Source organism: Cryptotermes secundus, unplaced genomic scaffold (genome assembly GCF_002891405.2).
Source record: "Cryptotermes secundus unplaced genomic scaffold, Csec_1.0 scaffold571, whole genome shotgun sequence".
In the NCBI taxonomy this organism is placed as follows: Eukaryota; Metazoa; Arthropoda; class Insecta; order Blattodea; family Kalotermitidae; genus Cryptotermes; species Cryptotermes secundus.
In genome coordinates this window covers 142,626-161,952 of record NW_019731224.1, presented here as the reverse complement: position 1 = coordinate 161,952, position 19,327 = coordinate 142,626, and the positions used below count along the sequence as shown (strand labels likewise).

At 41.5% G+C, this 19,327-nt stretch overlaps 1 protein-coding gene across 1 annotated transcript in view; it reads right to left on the bottom strand.

Moving 5' to 3' along the window:
* LOC111866544 (tudor domain-containing protein 3) overlaps positions 1 to 19,327 on the bottom strand; it is a 39,340-nt gene that overhangs the window by 7,681 nt on the left and 12,332 nt on the right. The window contains exons 5-11 of the mRNA XM_023855590.2: positions 18,456 to 18,600; positions 9,032 to 9,142; positions 8,453 to 8,578; positions 4,781 to 4,894; positions 4,237 to 4,429; positions 2,389 to 3,470; positions 1,305 to 1,415 (exon numbers count right to left, since the gene is read on the bottom strand). Of these exons, the coding sequence (XP_023711358.1) occupies positions 1,305 to 1,415; positions 2,389 to 3,470; positions 4,237 to 4,429; positions 4,781 to 4,894; positions 8,453 to 8,578; positions 9,032 to 9,142; positions 18,456 to 18,600 (1,882 nt within the window). The remainder of the gene's footprint in view (positions 1 to 1,304; positions 1,416 to 2,388; positions 3,471 to 4,236; positions 4,430 to 4,780; positions 4,895 to 8,452; positions 8,579 to 9,031; positions 9,143 to 18,455; positions 18,601 to 19,327) is intronic.

Genomic DNA, 19,327 nt, shown 5'->3' with positions numbered 1-19,327 from the left:
CTAAGAGGAATTGTAAGTAATGTTACGAACTAGACCCAAACGTTTCGCACATTGAGAGAAAATGTAATTGACCTGGTCAGGGAAATAATAATAATAATAATAATAATAATAAGTTATGTTAAGTGGTAACATGCATGGTGAACTGGAAAGAATAGGGGAGAAACCAGGAACTTGAAGGTACTACTTGTATACCAGCACTCTCTAGAGGGACATAGAACAAGTACAAAACTCTTCAGTAAGGATGGCACATGCATCAGCTGAGGTTTGAGCAAGACACCTGCTGAACATAAGTCACATGGATATGCTGTTACTTATTTTTCCCCTACAACACTCTGTGGTATAGACATAAACTGTGCTTAAGAAAATATGTGGTGGTTTGAAGATGTTCTCGGACAGAAGCAGATACAGTCAACATTATGATGGATATGCTGAAGTCTGAGTCAGGCAGGCTCCCTGCATCCAGGAAAAACATTTAGCTGTCAACACATAGCAGGTGTAACTGTCTCACACAGCACAATATAAAATGTTACAAAGTAAGGAAATGGATCCCTGTGAACAGCAGACAAACATAACATTTTGCATGTTTATGAAAAACAACAATGGGAACACTCCTGGTGATTTTGTGTATGGCAAAAAATTACATCTTGAGTGAGATCTCGGGTTCTCACAGTGACACATGTGGAGACTACATGTGATGCCATGTAGTTCAGTAGCTAGGTACCAACATTTTGGATAAACCTACTTACCAAACTACAGAGTGCCACATCCTAGGAGACTTTAACCTTCAAATGACATCCTGGCCCAAGCATATACAACACCTTGCTAAGCATAGTAGGTATTGCTTTTATACCCACCGACCTCTTCCAGTATTGCGCTGTGATTTTTACCTCCTTATAAATCAAGAACTAAACAAAGGGTCATGGCTTCAAGTATACAGTGGTAGTTCTACGGTCTTCAAAGACTATGTTTTGAAACACTGCATACAACTTCCAGAAATCTTCCAAACAACTGTATGGCACATGCATACTGGAGGACAGTATTTTAAAGGCAACCAAATTTATAAGGCTATTACTGCTGCCAAAAATTGAGATAAGGTTTCTGTCCCAGAATGACTTCAAGCTATCATGTACATATATCATACTGGTTTAAGTTAAAAAATGTTCCTGGATGCACTAATATAAAGAAACTACCTTATTCACATTTCTTGCAAATATACAGAGACATACTCTCAGCACATATAGATGACATGACTGCAGTTTTGCAGTGCTTCAACTTAAAAGCATAGCAAGCACTTCATATCTCACCTCAGTAAACGGGATGCAGTCATCTTGCAGAACTTCTTCATAGTTGCCATATTCCACAAACCGTACTACACATGTACGCTCTGAAACACCCGTCACTTCAGCATTGTAATACTGGAAAACCACAACATAAGGAATATCAAAGCGGATATCTATGTCTACAAGCACCAAACAACTTAGGAACCAATATGGCCTTCAACACACAGTGGGAAAATAGTAATAATGACTATTAAATAATAATATATAACAAATTTTCTAATCCTGTTTCTCAGATCTGATACTACTTAAAGTACATCCAATGTTTTGGAAAAAAAAATTACAGTTGCCACCTTCTGACTTATTGCCTAGAATTATCTATGGATTAGTACATAAAGGTACAGTCTCAAAAGATGTGGCACGTGACTTGAGTGTTCTCCAAGCAGGACAAACTTCAGTTACTTCACACTTGTAAGTTACAAGACAACTCTCAGACTGATGGAAGCTGACTGGTTCCAGTTTAGAACTCAGACCCCATATACTGTCAAGTACGTGTCTCCTCTGGTGATCTCTACTGGATCTTTATTATCTATATTGCACTGATGAAGATACATGATGATAGCTATAATGTTTTAACTGAGGTCAATACTGCGTTTAGTTCCTATGGAATATGCAATAACAGGTGATGACTGTTTGCCTGTTTGGTACCCCACGCATGTTCATAAACTCCTGTACTAGTGGGTCAGATACAAAATAGGGATTTCATTAAGATATGTAACTTCTGTTTGAAGTGTTTGTCACAACGCATATACTTAATAAAATACATGGAAAAAATAGTTTGTCTCTATGCATTGTGGTCCCTATAAAGCTCTGTCAGTGACTGATACAATGACCAAGCATTCTGTTGGAAATCAGTTGACGTTTCAGAGGATTATTTCGCCACCATCTTCAGGGTCAAAAAGAAACCAGCATGCAGCAGTTAACGTGCAGAGTAAATAATATAAGTATCAGTTATAATGAGTACTTCTAGGAATTTTACACATACTCATAATATTGAGGTTCTATTGCATATTGAGAAAAGTGCATACAGGTTCTTAATTACAGGACTTACCATATTATCTTCCCAGTATTTGGCCATACACTTGTCTCCCTTATGCCATTGCCATGACTTGCTGTCTGGTATGTATTGGTTTGAAGGGAGTCCATCTGAAGGATCCATTCCACCATAATTCGCATTTGATGAATAGACACTGCTTCCATAGGAGGGTGAAGAGTTCATGTTGGACATGCTGTGCGAACTGTTCAAGGTGCTAGGAGATGTTTCTTTGAATGAAAAATCCATGGCATATATTTGGTTATTCTGATGATTTTGTGTTCTTGAATAGCTGTTGAATGTGTCACTTGATAAACCTGTACTGCGCTGATTTGAGAATTTTGTGACTGAATTGAATGAAATATCCTGCTGCTGGCCGAAGTGCTGAACATTTCCGACACCATCGTAATGTCCTTCTGGACCATGGTCTGTCTGCGAATCTAATGAAGAATCAAAATTATTTCTGTATCCTCCACTTCCCATCTGCTGCCGCCTTGCTGATTTATTTCTATCACTATATGAAACAGTTCCGTAAGATTCCTGATGACTGGGTGCACCAAAATTATCCCTTGATTTTGTTACACCACTGTCTGGTGCTGAGTTGCGCCCAGGCCATGTACCTCCATAATTTGATTCGTTGTATGAATTGGACCAATTCTGATGTCCATATGAACTCTCATTGATGGCCTGCTGTTGTTGCTGCTGGTATCTTTGCTGGTTCTGGAATCTTGGTGGTTTCTGCTGCTGCTGCTGTTGTGAGGATGCTCCTGAACTACTTCCAGCAGCTGTCACATTGTGTCTTCCCTTGTCCACACGGTCATCTCTATGTGTCACATTACTGTGATGATAGTTTGAGTAGCTGTTTCCTCTGTCTCTGTCTTTCGTATCACTTCCATTCCAAGATGCACCTCCCTTCCCTCCACGACTACCTTTACCTCCTCTATTTCCCCCACTTCCTCTTGACTGAGAAATGTTCCCACGCTCCGATCGCCCACCCCTTGTATTTGCTCCACCTTTATGCAACAAGTCTGATGACACTAACTTTCGTTCCGATCCACTCCCACTGCCCATATAAATAGGTTTATGCTCCAAATCTTTCTCTGGAAACAAACATTCATAAATTAGAATACAAATCAGTGACACATGCAATATACAAACTAAAACTGAAATCTTTGGCACCACATGTGGTTGGTTTCTATTTTATTTCATTGGCTTAGGGCTGCAGCTACTGGACCAGGGCTGTCAATGTAATATTTGATACAAGATGAAAATACATTATGTACTTCATACAACACAGACTACCAAAATGTAATTCAACTAGAAGCATGAAAACATAAAAGTACGTAAAGCTATCCCTGTACCAGGCTGTGAAGGCCCATAGGGCTGTGAGACGTTGAGGGTTCCACACTATCTAGACAATCGGCTCAAAGATGGCGGTAAGGTTGTCAGCCTTACGCGCCGGCAGTGCTTTACTCCCCAGGAAAATTATTTAATTAATTCCTGGCACTCATTTCTGTTAGACACTGAGTAAACCCCAGGGCCTAGTGCGGCTGGAAGGATTAGGTCAACTGAAAAAAAAATCTGATGACCTCATCGGGACTTGAACCCGCAACCTTCCAGCTTGTAGCATAGCCCCTCAACCAACTACACTACCACGGATAGCTTCTCCTTTTCCTCATCTGCACATAAATCACCATGAAGATCATGCTAATACTTGCAGAGAATGATTGCTCTTCATCATCTCATTTCATTGTAAGCTAATAATGGTTGGGAGGCTCTGAACTATATGGCCTGACCTGGAGGTGTGCTGCGACTATTTGCAGCAAAGTTAGAAGACAAAATTAATGTTCCAATAATACAACATACCATTCTGAAGAGGAAGTTTATCCTGCACAAAATCAAATAAAGATACATTGCCAGAAGGTTTAGGTGGTGCTCCTGTTTCATCTTCCCTCTCTCCCCGCTTCCTTCTCTCTCGTTCCTCTCCTCCCTTTGTCTTTGCGTCTGCCCGTCGCTCTCTGTCTCTCTGACCATCTTCACGCCGTACACCATCTTGTTTCTGCAAATAACAAAAAAATGTAACACACCAAATTATGCTGACAATTCCACTTATAAAAATTACAGATGCTTAAAAGTTGTCCTATATTTATACAGCTCACTTGGACCTTGAACGTATCTCCACAAACATATCTCAAAAGTTTCATTTCCACTGTCTCTATTCTTTTCTTTCTGCTCTAGGCATCATCCAATTCTCACAGTCACAGTGCAGCTACAGACTGCCATCATGTTATAAAATTTAAGCTTTGTGTCGTTCCTAGTTTGACTTCTTAATACTCTACTTACTGTGCCACATACACACCATGAACTAACATTGTCAATGGGCACAACAGCACATATACTACAAACTCACCTGAAGTGCTCGAAGTGCTCGTTCAACATTATTTCTGTTCTGTCGGAGTGAGTATTCTGCTTGTTCCACTGTGAAACCATAATCTACTATCTTCTGTACATTGTGATCTAAAAGCTATAAGAAAAAAAATACCAATACATGAACAGGAGATAAGAATGTTAGGCACTTATAAACTGGAATAACAGCTCTGAAGTACAAGATTCTAAATGGTTCCATAAGTTAAAAATGAACCGTCATGCCTTTGTGTCAATACACTGTATGATAGCAGTGCACGCCATTACTAAAGCAAGCCTAAACCAGATTTAACATTGTGTCCACGGCCGAATGTGAATGTGATGATGGGCTGCAAATGGAGGAACATGTCTTCAGGGACTGTAAACTGTATGAGGACCAAAGGGTAACAATGATGGACATTCTGTCTGAGAACAGCAAAAAAGAATATCCAAAGTCAGTTACAGAGCTCTTAAGTCTAGAAGAAGGCAATCTGGCACCTGTTACTTCATAAATAACACTCCTGTATTTATTTAAAATTAGATATGTACTTACTTACTTACTCATGGAGCTGAGCCCTTCTTGAGGAGCAGCCAATTCCACAGCTACTCAAGAATTTCCCAGCATTTTATGGAACCCAAAGGTTCACTGTGTTCACAAGAGCCCTCCACTGGTCTCTATGCTGAGCCACAACAATCCAATCCATACGATCCCATCCTATCTCTCTAAGATCCATTTTAATATTGTTCACCCACCTATGCCTTTGTCTTCCCAGTGGTCTCTTTCCTCCTGGTTTTCCCACCAAAATCCTATGATTCTTTTTCCGTTCCATTCATGCTGTATGCCCTGCCCATCTCATCCTCCTTCACTTGATCATTCTAATTATACTTGGCAAAGGATGCAAGTTATGAAGCTCTTCATTATGCAGTTTTGTCCAACCTCCTGTCACCTCATTCCGTTTTGGTCCAAATATTCTCCTCAGCTCCCTGGTCTCAAAAACACCCTCAATATATGTTCCTCCCTTAATGTCAGAGAACAAGTTTCACACCCACACAAAACCACAGGCAAAATTATAGCTTTGTATATTTTAATTTTTATGTTTTTGGACAGCAGACAAAAAGACAAAAGGTTCTGGACTGAATGGTAGCAAGCATTACCTGAGTTCAATCTCCTCTTAATTTCCACCTCAATCAGGTTTTTATTTGTTATGGTCATTCCCAAATATCGAAACAGTGCCACATTTTCAAAACATCAGTTTCCTATCTTTGTGACAAGATTTTGCCCTGCATTTTAGTGACAAGACAGTAACATATACTTAGTTTTCTGTGTTTACTTCTAGATCAACCTCCTCACTTACGTTAATTAAAGTTTGTGTTTTTCTTTATGACTGCCTATGTGGTCTAGTGGTCAGAGTTCCTGGCTACAGATCCACAGGTCCCAGGTGCGATTCCCAGCCCTACCTATAAAACCAAAATTAACAGCAATGGGGATTTTTTGCGCCAATCACGCGACACACTCTATCCACTAAAGTTGACTAACTTCGCTGACAGGGGCCGAACCATAGCTCAAGCGGTTAGTCACTGGCTTCCCACTGTGGCGGCCCGGGTTCGATCCCAGGTCTGATCAAGTGGAATTTGTGGTGGACAAAGTGGCGCTGGCGCAGGTTTTCTCCACGTACTTCGGTTTCCCCTGCCAATCTTCATTCCACCAATTGCTCCACAATCACCCTCATCTATCATCTGGGGCTGGTACAATTGCATCACTCAGAAATAACATCTTGTTAAGTCAGGTTGTGCACCATGTAATGCCCTAGCGGCGCAGGGGGGACATGGAGGTATCCCTCCCGCTGCGGCCGCCGCTGTAATGCCGTGGTACAGGGGGGCGTGGAGTCAGCCCGCCTCTGTCACCACTGTAACTCCGCATGTAGGGGCCGTGGAGGTATCCTTCCTCGCCTCCACTAGTTATGTCGTAAACTGGTACTCCTGGTAACGTCGCGCCGTCGGGGGTGGGCAGGTACCCCTCCTGGCCTCCTCCGCTTATGCTGTAAGGCGTGAACGCAATCATCCTAGCTCACCCTTAGCTAGGATTCTCCTATATCGGAGTTTCTTCTGTCATACAAGCTGCCACCATCTATTCTCTGTTCTTTCAATTGTTGGTACTACTCCCTGACATATAGTCTTAGCTCTTCCTTGACCACTCCGCATATGGTTTACAGGTAGCCACGTAATCCCTTAATATTACACTTTATCTTCGGATCTTGGGAGGGCGTTACTATCAAGGCTCCCTTACTCTGCCTGTGTGGCAGGAGCCTATCCCTGTCTATTCTTATCTTCGTCTTCGGCTGCCACTGCTGCCTGTGTCAGTTCTGCCCTCGCTCGTCAGGATTACTCTGGATCGGATGGGGGAGGTTGAGTATAGATACGAATCACACCCCCGGTACATCCTATCCTATCTATCTATTTACATTAATATATACCTTGGGTATTTACATAATTTACAGATTTACATTATTTACACTATCAACAAAGACTGTCCGTCTGTCTGGACTACATGTTCTGTTTCTTCAAGTTCTCCCCCTTCGGGGGTGGAGGCTTCGAGCCTCGCTCTCTCTCTCTCTCTCTCTCTCTCTCTGACTTGCTAACGAGGACATGCAAGTCCCCCTCGAGAATACATAATTTCCCTGTACCTTTCTGATTACACAGGATATATGATTACCTATCTATCGTACGGTCTCTTCTACATAAACTACCCTTGTTGATATCTCAATTCCCATATACTATCTTTACTATAACACACTAACCCTAACCTTGATATATATATATTATAATTCACAGATGGCCTGCCTAATGTCCTAGGCCTTTACATGAATCTATTATCCTACCCTCGGGGCTCACTGGGTACACTTGAAATTGCACATGCAATATCTCAACACACTGTATCACCAATACTATGGAACAACGTTATTATCACTCGGCATGGCTAATATGCGTAAACAAACTTACTTGACATAGAAGACTGTAGGCCCTTCCGGCGCTTGTTAAACCCATATTGAGCAGCGCCTCCGGCTGACAACTGAATATTCTGTTTAAAATCAGAATTCCAAGTCTCTTGACTTTCCCTCATTTATAGTCTTAATTCGCTGATTCAGCGTGGACGACAAGGGGGTAGATAGCTCCTCCCTTGTGTTCTAATTTCTTAAAGTTAGGCTTTCATTGGGTCTTATCGGGATGTGGGCAGACCCCCCGGGCGTCTGATCGCTGCGTAAGCAATCTATTCCGATCCTCCAGTGCCCGAGTTAGGCAAACTTCTGGCGCTGTGAGGACACAGCCTTGCTGGGCAAGCAGATTCCTGACCTACTTGCCATTACTGATGTTTACAAGTTGCGGCAATAACTGTGCAACACTGTTCGCTAGGCGCGAACATTTTTGGGCCGTGGCTTCGTCTACTATCTCGAATTTTGGGGCATAACACACCATGTCCTCTACAACTCTTTCTTTTATTAAACAAGAGGTTCTGTGAAGAATTAATCACCTGCTTTCCTTTGATAGAGCAAAGACCACACATAAAACAATGTGTCCAATAATTCTTCCATTGTTGCATGTGTTTTCATTGCCATGGGAATGTGTTCACCAAGCCACTGCTTGTGACAATGGTGCATTTGTTATTATACAACATACTTACTGGTTTATTTCCACCCCCAAATATTTTCTTGGCACCACCTCTTGCAGCCTCTGCTATAGCATCCTTCCTCTGGGCCTCAAACTCAGCATTTTCCTTGTTCTCCTTATCTCTGTTGCTATCCAAAGACTACAACATAATTGCGAGCATTCACCAATACTGATAAATTTTCCATTGCACAGTTCTTACTAAATGAATTATAGTGAGAATAAAACTCTACATTACTCAGGGGGCCATAAAATACATGAAGTGGTACATCTGGAAACAATTACCAATCAGCCAAAATATACATTTCCAAACACTTCAAATCACGAATGCTTTTCCAGTACGTATGTAATTCTCTAGTAATGCCATAGCAGCGGTGACAGCAGCAGTAGCAGCAGTAGTAGTAGTAGTAGTAGTAGTAGTATGTTCCTTTTTGGAAGAACTTGGTACTTACATAACATGTTAATTTTAGGTATGCTAAATTTGTTAAGATATAACAACGTATGTAATGGTCAATTTACAAACAATGCTGCATAAAGAAACTGCAGATAACTTGTAATTTACTTTCATACAACACTGTATATTATTTCACAATACCTTAAAATTGCGATCTTGTGGATTTGATCTCAAGATTTTTTGTCCAAATGGTATCCAGGGAGGAGGCCCCCCTTCCTCACCTATTCGGCCACGTGTATGCTTTGCCAGGGTCTAGAATAAAATTTAAAATATGATTACCATTGACCATAATAATATAAAAACGTGTTAATCAACATGAGACACATGTATCAGGCATGGCACATGAATGTTTCAAGACATAACAACATTTAAGTTTTATTTTAAATATTTGGTGTCCTTTGTAGTAAGCGTAAGAGGCATATTATATTTTTGGCCAAGTGTCACATGGTAAAGCCACGGTTAAGTACCACTGGTACACACTATCATACCTCTATTTCTTGAAGGTACACATCTGTTACCAGATTCAACAGATTCTTAAGACTGTTCTGTAATACATTCACTCTTATGAATGAACTTGGTTATTTACATGCACTGTATAAAAACTATCAAAGAGGAAGAGTTTGTGACAACTTTTCTTTCCAAAATCACTTTTAGAAAGTATTCTTTTCTTCCATCACTAGCTACTTTCTGTGATATTGTATATTGTAACACAACAGGATGCATGAAATGAAAATTACTTTCTGTGATTGCTGTGATACATGTAGACTGTCTGCTATTCACTTCTTTATTGGGAAATATAGGAAACTGACAGTATACTGCTAAAATGGTGGACTTGGAGGTAAACAGAGGTGCTGGAGATTCTGATCTTATTCGAGTTTTATTTTCCAGCAGAAGTTCTTATACAGTTTAGATTTCTCTTCTGACTGACTCCAGCACTGGGGGTTCAGATAGTTAAGGATGGTATACCTGTGTCCCAGGCTCATCACTTTCACATGGTCTGTAACCATGCAGCTCTAGAAATTCTGATATTTCAAACTGCAGTCACTTAAGCATCTTAACCTTATGGATGTAAAGATCATCAAGGAGATAGCTGCACTGGTATACCTTCTCAGTACCGTTAACAATGGAGTACAAAGCAGATTATGACCTTCCAGTCAACAGATATTAAATCACACACAATTTTCACCATCTCCTTGCGAACTGCTAGTGCCTATACATGCTGGGCTTAAGGTAAAGGTAAAATTGCCCTTGTCGTTAACTATGTACCATACCACGGAAACATATGGAGGAGTGGAGGTACACCTCCATGCATACTGCTGACTTTCTACAACATATTCGGGGGATGCTTCGTTCGAATACTGGCTGGTACACCAGCTATCTTGATTGAGATTTTATGTACTTTCCCTTAGTCCCTTGTGGCAAGTGACAAGATAGTACAGTGCAGTCACATTTTACATAAGGGATGCACTCCTGAAGACCTTGCATAATTCAAGACAAGTTCTGAAACACATGTAATTCTTACAGAATTTTTTGGGATTCACATTATCTCAAACATTGTACATAAAGTGAGATGTCATTAATATTTTCTACATCACATTATTTCAAATTTGCATAAAATCTGATTGCACTATATCTCAGTTTAGGCCATGACAAATTCATAATTTTTCTATGGTACTACTATTCAATGCTATAAAGTCCCACTACCGACAGCATTACAAAATAACAACCTACCCCCTCCCCACACACACACACATAAACACCCACATTCCACGCATACTAAAGAGAGGTGAGTGGTTAGCTTCACACCTTGGCCACCTATCTTCGAACAAAGAGCCTCCAGTACTCACTGGATGGGAGGCTCAATCTAGAGCTGGTCTGCATGGTGTCAAAGAGAAATATCTCTTGCCCTTGCTGGGAAATGATCCCCAACTCCTCTGATACATCCTACAGCCTAGCTGCTACATCAACTGAGTTATCCCAGCTATTCTAGTCTGCGCTGGGCATAGCAAGTCTTTTGGTGACATTTGGTCTTCATTGGCAAAACCAATCCAGACCGCTTGGGCAAGTTACATCCACATTAGCTTCAATTAATGAATGCCACTTCCTAAGCACAGATCAAATACTGCCAGTAGTAAGGCCCATACCATAGGAATCTGTGAGCACATTCTGCCTTATACATCTTTGGCAGTCAGCTGGAACTCACTCTGGTAGGATGTCCTTATTGTTGTGTTTTGTGTATTGTGTTTTGTTTGAACGTATTGTCACTTAGTGTAATGTGTGTTACTTGTCTGTTGTGTCCTATTGTGTACTACTGCCACCGGGCTAAAACCCAATTGCAGTATAATAAATAATGTAATGTAATGAACATTACTCCACTCTCACTTAATGGGCCAGAGGGTAATTTCACGTAATTAAATTATTATACTTGTAGTCCTAACAGTTGATATACTATGCTTACCAGAGTTGAGGAGAAGGAAACAGATTCATATATTCACCATATTGCTATTTTTTCATCTGAATGGTTAGAAAATTAGCCACCAGTTATCACTCAAGAACATAATGCTACATGCAAGGCCTGCCTCTGTGATAGCCTAAATCTCATTCTGCAGAATCATTATGAAGTTTCTCGGAGAGATATAAACCAAAAATAGCCAGCACACTTGGAATATATACAAGTTCCTCATGAATGCAAACAAAAAAAAAACGTTTTACGGCGGTGACTATGAAAAAAGCCATCTTCTGGGATGTGGTGCCATGTAGAAATTGTGTTAACTGACGTTTTGGAGGAACATATTGCCTCTATCTTCAGGGTAGAAGGCTAGAAGAAATCTGTGAGTGAACAAGCTAGAGTGGTTGCACCAGACTGGGTCCAGTCAAGTAAACACAGCTGTATAAGACAAGGAGAGGAGGAGTGTCGCTACATGGGGAAACAGTAGAGAGGGGGAGGGGAGGGGTCTGGTGGAATAGCCAGCAGGTAGTGGGCCAGAGCTTGTGTGGAGTAGTAGAGATGGGGTGGGGAAGGGTCTAGTGGAATAGCCAGCAGGTAGTTGGCCAGAGCTGGTATAGAGTATGTGTTAGGGGGAGAGAAGGGAAGGTTAAATGGAGGGCATTAACCCTGTAGCTGGGGGGCTGCGATGGACCTGAGTGGCCTATAGGGTCTACTGTATTTTGGAGGTTACTTGAGGGAACAGATGAGAGGCTTCCATGACTTGCTGAGACAAAACCCCACCTCTCTGTTCATACTGTCAGGATGGAGTTCAATCTCAATGGACTCCCTAATGATGCGATCCATATAACAGGTCTTGGTAGCGAGGATGGAGGTATTCTGAAGATGAATGCGGTGTCCGAAATCAATGCTGTGTTCAGTCACAGCTGTCTTGTCTGGAGGTTCGAGACGATGTGCCATTGATGCTCCTTCAACCTCGTGTCCACAGAACAGCCTGTCTGCCCAATAGAGACCTTGCCGCACTCGCATGGGATACTGCATACACCCAGGGTCCTTAGTCTGTTGCATCCGCTCTAGCTGGTTCAGTCACGGATTTCTTCGGCTTCTACCCTGAAGATAGAAGTGATACATTCCTCCAAAACGTGGGTTAACACAATTTATACACGGCGCCACATCCCACAAGAGGCTCTTTTCATAGTCACTGCCGTGAAAACCTCAAATCTTACATAGTGTTCCTCTATGGCAAGGCTACTCAATGACACATTCGACGACTCGAGATGCTATGAACCAAGAAGACCAAGCTACTCTGTACCCTTCCCTTCCTTCTTATATGCAGAGACCACAACACCATCCTTCGTTTCATTCAGTTCAAGCACCATATAAACTCTGATGCTGCCAACAGGATCTATAGATGCACTAGCTCCTGTTTGCTCCTTGAACGCATCCATCACACCAGAAAGGAGCTGGACTTTGTTTCCAGGGAACTGTTTAAGTTACATCTGCGCTTGACCCAGGACTTGTCCACTGATGACTGGGACCTGATTGACCGCATCACAAGTGAGACGGTTTTACGCATCGCTGATGGCATAAGAGCCAGGCACTGCAGGAAGTTTCAACATTTGCATGAGGTCCAGCACCCACCTGGCCCCCCTGACAGCAAGAAGACTGTGGTCAATCTGAGTGGTGTCATTGGAAGAAGCAGCTTGCTCAGCCCTAAGCAAAGGCCTCAACTTTGCTGTGGCTCCGGTGTCTGTCCCCGTCAAGAATATCCTGTGAGGGGTGGAGAAGGCAATAGTGGCCCTGCTTGAAGAGACTATGGAGGAGATCTGACAGGAGATGGGCAGGATCCTCAAAAACTCCTGCAAACCCAAGGACAACCTGACTGGTGCCGAGAGGAGAGCCCTTTGGTCCTTAAAAGCCAATGAGGCGCTCACCATCTTTCCGGCTGACAAGGGTAATGTGACCATGGTACTGGACACGTCGGACTACAACTGGAAGATTACCGCTCTCTTGGAGGATAAGGCCTACAAAAAGTTGAAGAAGGATCCTACTGATTCCACAGAGCGCAAGACTGTTCTTCTCCTGAAAAAGTCCCCAACTGCTGAGGAGGTCTACCAACAGCTACGACCTCAAGGTTCCAGGCCACCTAGACTCTATGGGTTGCCGAAGATCCACAAGTCTGACATTCCATTAAGGCCCACTGTGAGCACTACTGGCTCTCACACCTATCGCTTGGCTAAACACTTGGCTGGCCTACTGAGCAACAACACTGGCAACTGTCCACACTCTGGGTTCTCTCCACATCAATCTCCATGACATAATGGTCAGTTTCGATGTCGTGTCGCTCTTCATCAGGGTGCCTATAGAGGATACTATGGATCTGCTAGGACGACATTTTGAAGAAGATATCTTGAGACTTCCACCATGTTCTGACCACCTCATACTGCATCTTCAATGGCCAGTTCTATGAACAAACCGATGGTGTGGCGGGCTCGCCACTGTCTCCGGTCATCGCAAACTTATATATGGAGGACTTCGAGGAGAGGGCACTTGACTTGGCCCCACACAAGCCTCGCTGCTGGTTTCACTATGTGGATGACACCTTTGTCATCTGGTCACACCAGCCCAACAAGCTTAAGGACTTCCTGAACCACTAAATAGTATCCACCAGTGCATTCAGTTCACAATGGAGAATGAAATTGAAGGCCACTTCCCCTTCCTGGATATATATATATATTTACAGGAGAACCAATGGTTCTCTGGGCCATAAAGTGTATCGCAAATCCACCCATATAAACCTCTACCTTAACGCTGCATCCCACCACCACCTTTCCAACAAGCAAGCTGTACTTTCCGCATTGGTGCACACGGCTAGAGCTCTATGCAATCAAGACAACCTACATGCGGAGTTGGTACTCCTGGGGGATGTTTTCAGGCAGAACGGATACAACAACTGGCAGATCCACAGAGTTCTCAACCATCGGCCAAACATCAGTCGGCCCGAAGATAAACCGGCCTCAACCGTATTAGCAGAGTGCTGTCCCGGCACAACATCAAATCAGTGGACCTGCCTCCAAAGAAATTATCTAGTTTCCTCTGGCCAGTCAAAGACAGCCTGGGACAGTATCCCATGAGATTGTGGCAAGGTCTATATTGGGCAGACAGGTCGTTCTGTGGACACGAGGTTGAAGGAGCATTAGTGGCACATCCGTCTCGAACATCCAGACAAGTCACCTGTGGCTGAACACAGCATCGATTTGGGACACCGCATTCAGCTTCAGAATACCTCCATCCTCGCTACCAAGACCTGTTATATGGATCACATCATTAGGGAGGCCATTGAGATTGAACTCCATCCCAACAATATGAACAGAGAGGTGGGGTTTTGTCTCGGCAAGTCATGGAAGCCTCTCATCTGTTCCCTCAAGTAACCTCCAAAATACAACAGACCCTATAGGCCACTCAGGTCCATCGCAGCCCCCCAGCTACAGGGTTAATGCCCTCCATTTAACCTTCCCTTCTCTCCCCCTAACACATACTCTATACCAGCTCTGGCCAACTACCTGCTGGCTATTCCACTAGACCCTTCCCCTCCCCCTCTCTACTATTTCCCTATGTAGCCACACTCCTCTCCTTGTCTTATACAGCTGTGTTTACTTGACTGGACTCGGCCTGTTGCAACCGCTCTAGCTGGTTCGCTCGCGGATTTCTTCTTGCCTTCTACCCTGAAGATAGAGGCGATACGTTCCTCCAAAACATCAGTTAACACAATTTCTACACGACGCCACATCCTAGAAAACGGCTTTAAAAAAAACTGCTAATAAATTTCTGACTGCATATCCTGTAGTTTTAGTTTCCATACTGCACATTCAGTACTTACAAAATAAATCATGTTGTGGCACTGGGGCAGGTTTTCTCCGAGTACTTCGGTTTCACCTGCCAATCTTCATTCCACCAATTGCTCCACAATCACTCTCACCTATCAACTGGGGCTGGTACAATAGGCCAGAAGTAGCCACAGTACAAGGGACTTAGTCCCACCCCACTAGCAGTAGAAGAAAAAGTAACAACGGAAAAATTAATTCCTTCTTGAGATATCTGGCAACATTTTCCTAACTTTTATGAAGCCTGAAGGTAATTACTGTGTTGACACGAGTCTATCCCTGGACCAATCCTCACTCACATCCACAATATACCCCATTCCTCTAAGTCCACCCCGTCATTTATTCTCAGGTCTTCCAAGTGGCCTCTTCTCTTTAGGTTTTCCAACTAAAATTTTGTTACATTTCTCATCTTCACCATCCATAATACATCACCTTCCACCCTCATACTCACAATGAGTGAAAGTTAAAGGTAACAGATTAAAACAAAAATACTGAAGTGCCAGCACTGGCAGTCTTATTCATTATTACAGCTGACTGAAGTTTTCCTCTCATAATGCTTTTATCCTTTTATCTATCTTAAAAATGGGTAATAGTCATCATCTATAATGTCATACATTACAATGGGTGTGCTATCAACTTACAAAGTGACTGATAAGCAAGAAATCAAATAATTTATAGCCATTTATTTCAAAGACTAATCTCCCCCCAAGAATAATCACGAAACGCTGAATGAACATTCTGTGTGATGAAGTATGTTATTTATAATTTTACCTGTGCTTGAAATCTCATAAAAGCAAAGGCCAATGGACAAGTTAAGATGCTGTAAGATGAAACATGAATTTTAAACAGTGTCTTCTGAACTGGAGAAAACTGAATATTGGTACGCATGACGAAAATAATGGGTTCTAAATCAGATGATTGGATTTAATCACACTTCAGTTTCAAGTTCTCTTAATCACACTTATTACAGTGCTATCACTCATTTACACAATTTATAGTTCACCGTTGCACATGCACTAGGATTCTCAGTTTTTGCTAGTCGTCTCCTAGCAATGGATCTCAACACAAAAACTATAACAGTCTCGCTGAATTACACTCCAAATACTACACATAAATAAAGTCTTCTAATCACATGTTAAGTCACAGGCCGACTGCTAATTCTTCTTCAACTACGAACTTCCCATGGCTATCTCCTACCGAGAACTAACCGACTCAGACAGCTGACTGTCTTCACGATAACTCCTCTACATGAACCCCACAGAAAACACAGTGTTCTTTTGTTAAGGATGCACGTTTATAGCTTCACTGCCTGGCAACAGATGTCCTATTGTTCTGTGTGTTTGCTTGGCATGAACCGCATAGAAAACACAGTTTCCCTTATGTTGTTGTCATGTGCTTAAGTGGTGTGGTGGTGGTGGTGGTGGTGGTGGGGGGGGTGTTTACTGGCCATCGCATAGAAATGGCAGTTCTTCTATTGCTGCCTGTATTCGTTGCCGTGAGAATCTTTACAGACATGCCTATATTGCTGCGTAACCTGGCAACAGACTGTTTGCCAAGAATCTGTCTTGGAAGGAATCTGTTTACAAATCCATTGCCTAGCAACGGGTGTATATGAAACAATATAATTCTTTATTTTCAACCAAAGCATTAATTTTAAATTTCATGTACTTATCGTCCGCCAATATTGCAACACTTGTTTAATTTTAGTTTAACATTATACACTTTGACACTACATGTTTCAGCCCCAAATGGCCATCTTCAGGTGTCTCTATTTGTCACAAATATTTTATTAAATTATGTTAAAACTGCTACACTGTGTTAGTCCGTGTTAAAATCACATGCTGTCGTTTTCTTTTCAAAGTAAAACCAGATAAAATCTATTAAAGTTCCTATTATACCCATGTTATTTTGGTTCATTTTATTTCACCTCACACGGGGTGTCGTCCACTATTCATAAATGTATGTCTGTCCAGGGTGTTTTGTTTCGGCAGCTTGCCCCTCATGTTCGTAGCCTACTTTCAGTTATGACTGTCATCGGTAATTTATAAGATCCCTAGATTAATGTTGTTTTCTTATTGTTTGGTATTGTTATTATGTTATTTGTTTACTTTGTACTCGCATGCCTCTGGTTTGCGCGTTTCCTCCACAGCGTGTGGTGTTGTCTTTACTAGTGCGGATGCGGTGTAATTGTTCCTGTATTTATATGCTCTGGTTGTAAGGAGTGGGGAGAGAAGGGAGAGGGTACAGTGTTACGTTGTGTAATTTTGTATAGTATTTCAAATATAGGGTTGTGTGTGTCGATGTTTGTGTCATTCATAGGTAAATCTTTTTTACTAGTTTTGTAAATATGGTATTTCTCAAGTGTATTTAAATATTTTCCTTCTCTCCCCGTTGTTATGATTTCCATGGTGTCTGCTATTGTGCCATATGTGTGTCTGGTGTTCAATATGTGACTTGAATATCCTGAGTTACTATTGTTACTTTTTATGTTGTGAACATGTTCTTTATATCTGGTCTCGAATGTTCTTCCTGTTTGTCCGACATATTTCAATGGGCAATCTAGACATTTCATTTGATAAATTCCACTTCTATCTTGTATCTCGAAAAGGTTTTGTGATTGTTCTTACTACCTTACCGCTGTACGTAAAGGCAACCAACTTTGTCTTTTGTTGCTGTGAGTCTGCATGTTTATTTTGTTTTAGNTTTTTTTTGGGGGGGGGGGGGGGGTATGTTGCTGGTTAAATTTATGTCGTACTCATTATTACATTGTATATTTTGAATGGTGTTCATTTCTGTGTCTTTCGCCTTTCTTGTTATTGGATATGTATACAACAAATTTAGCAAAGAGTTAATGCCGGATAGTTTGTGTTCGTGTGGGTGGCATGAACTATTTGGTATTATAATGTCAGTTTGTGTAGGTTTTCGATATACTGCGAATTCAAAATTTTTGTCATTTAGATGTATTACTAGAACCAGGAAACTGATGGACGATAAGTACATGGATGTTGGGTTATCAGCAACAGGATGCTGATATACAGAATCATTAATTTTAATAACTGTGTATGATATTCATCACAGGATTCTGGATTATCTGATTGCATAAAAATTACATCCATCTTCAAAATACTACTGCCAGCCAAATATAAAAAGACCAACATTACTATGACTACGTTTTTACAGAAATATGTTTTATAATAAAGAAAATACAACACATAAGAATTTGTTTTCACCATACCCGATTCAATTCCCACTTTTCCACCAGTGGTGTGACCCTTCCTCCAAGCACTTCAATGCAAGATGACTTCAGGAGAACAATACCATGGGCCATTGGAAGAGATTCATTCTTCAGGTACAACTTTGTGCCTGGAGGAGTGTTCAGGCTGAAACAAAAAATGACTATCACTACAGACGGCATCCTTGACAGTCAATTTTAAACAGTGTCCACTTGACTAAACAAAATCATGTTCCATCACTTTTTAAGAAATATAAAAAATTGAGAAAAAAATATTGATTTTTTTAGTATAAAACTTCAAGAACTCTTAGATAACTACTTTGGGCTTGCTTGGTAGCATGCAAACTACACCAAATCATGAAAAAACAGTTAATGTTATAATATGCGACTGCAGTTAAATTGATTTTTTGTGGATTAATTTATGACAATGTTCATTCTCATATTACATAGTCTTGAATGAGAGGGCTGTGAACACTTTCCCAAATTCTCATCTCAAACTGAGAAGTCACACACCTAATAAATTCCGTGGATCTTTATGCAGCAAATAACAAAATCTAATTTCACTATCTTTTTCTGCCTTCAAATGAAAGTACTGCCTAGGAAACCTCTTAAAGCTTCCTCACCTTTAATGCAAACCTCAGCAGTACAAAATACGTGGGGCAATCCAAAAGTTACCGAAATTTGAATTTTGCGCATGAATGGTTATGAGTACATCGAAATACCGCTAGGTGTCTCATCACACATCCTTCTTGATTCAGTGTGGCAAGCGGTGTCAAGTTGAGTGGTTGGGTTTATTGTTGGTGAAAGTATTTCCATTGTTGTGTTTCTGTGGGTTTGCAGTTTTGCGATGGCTGACCTGAGAGAGCAGCATGTCT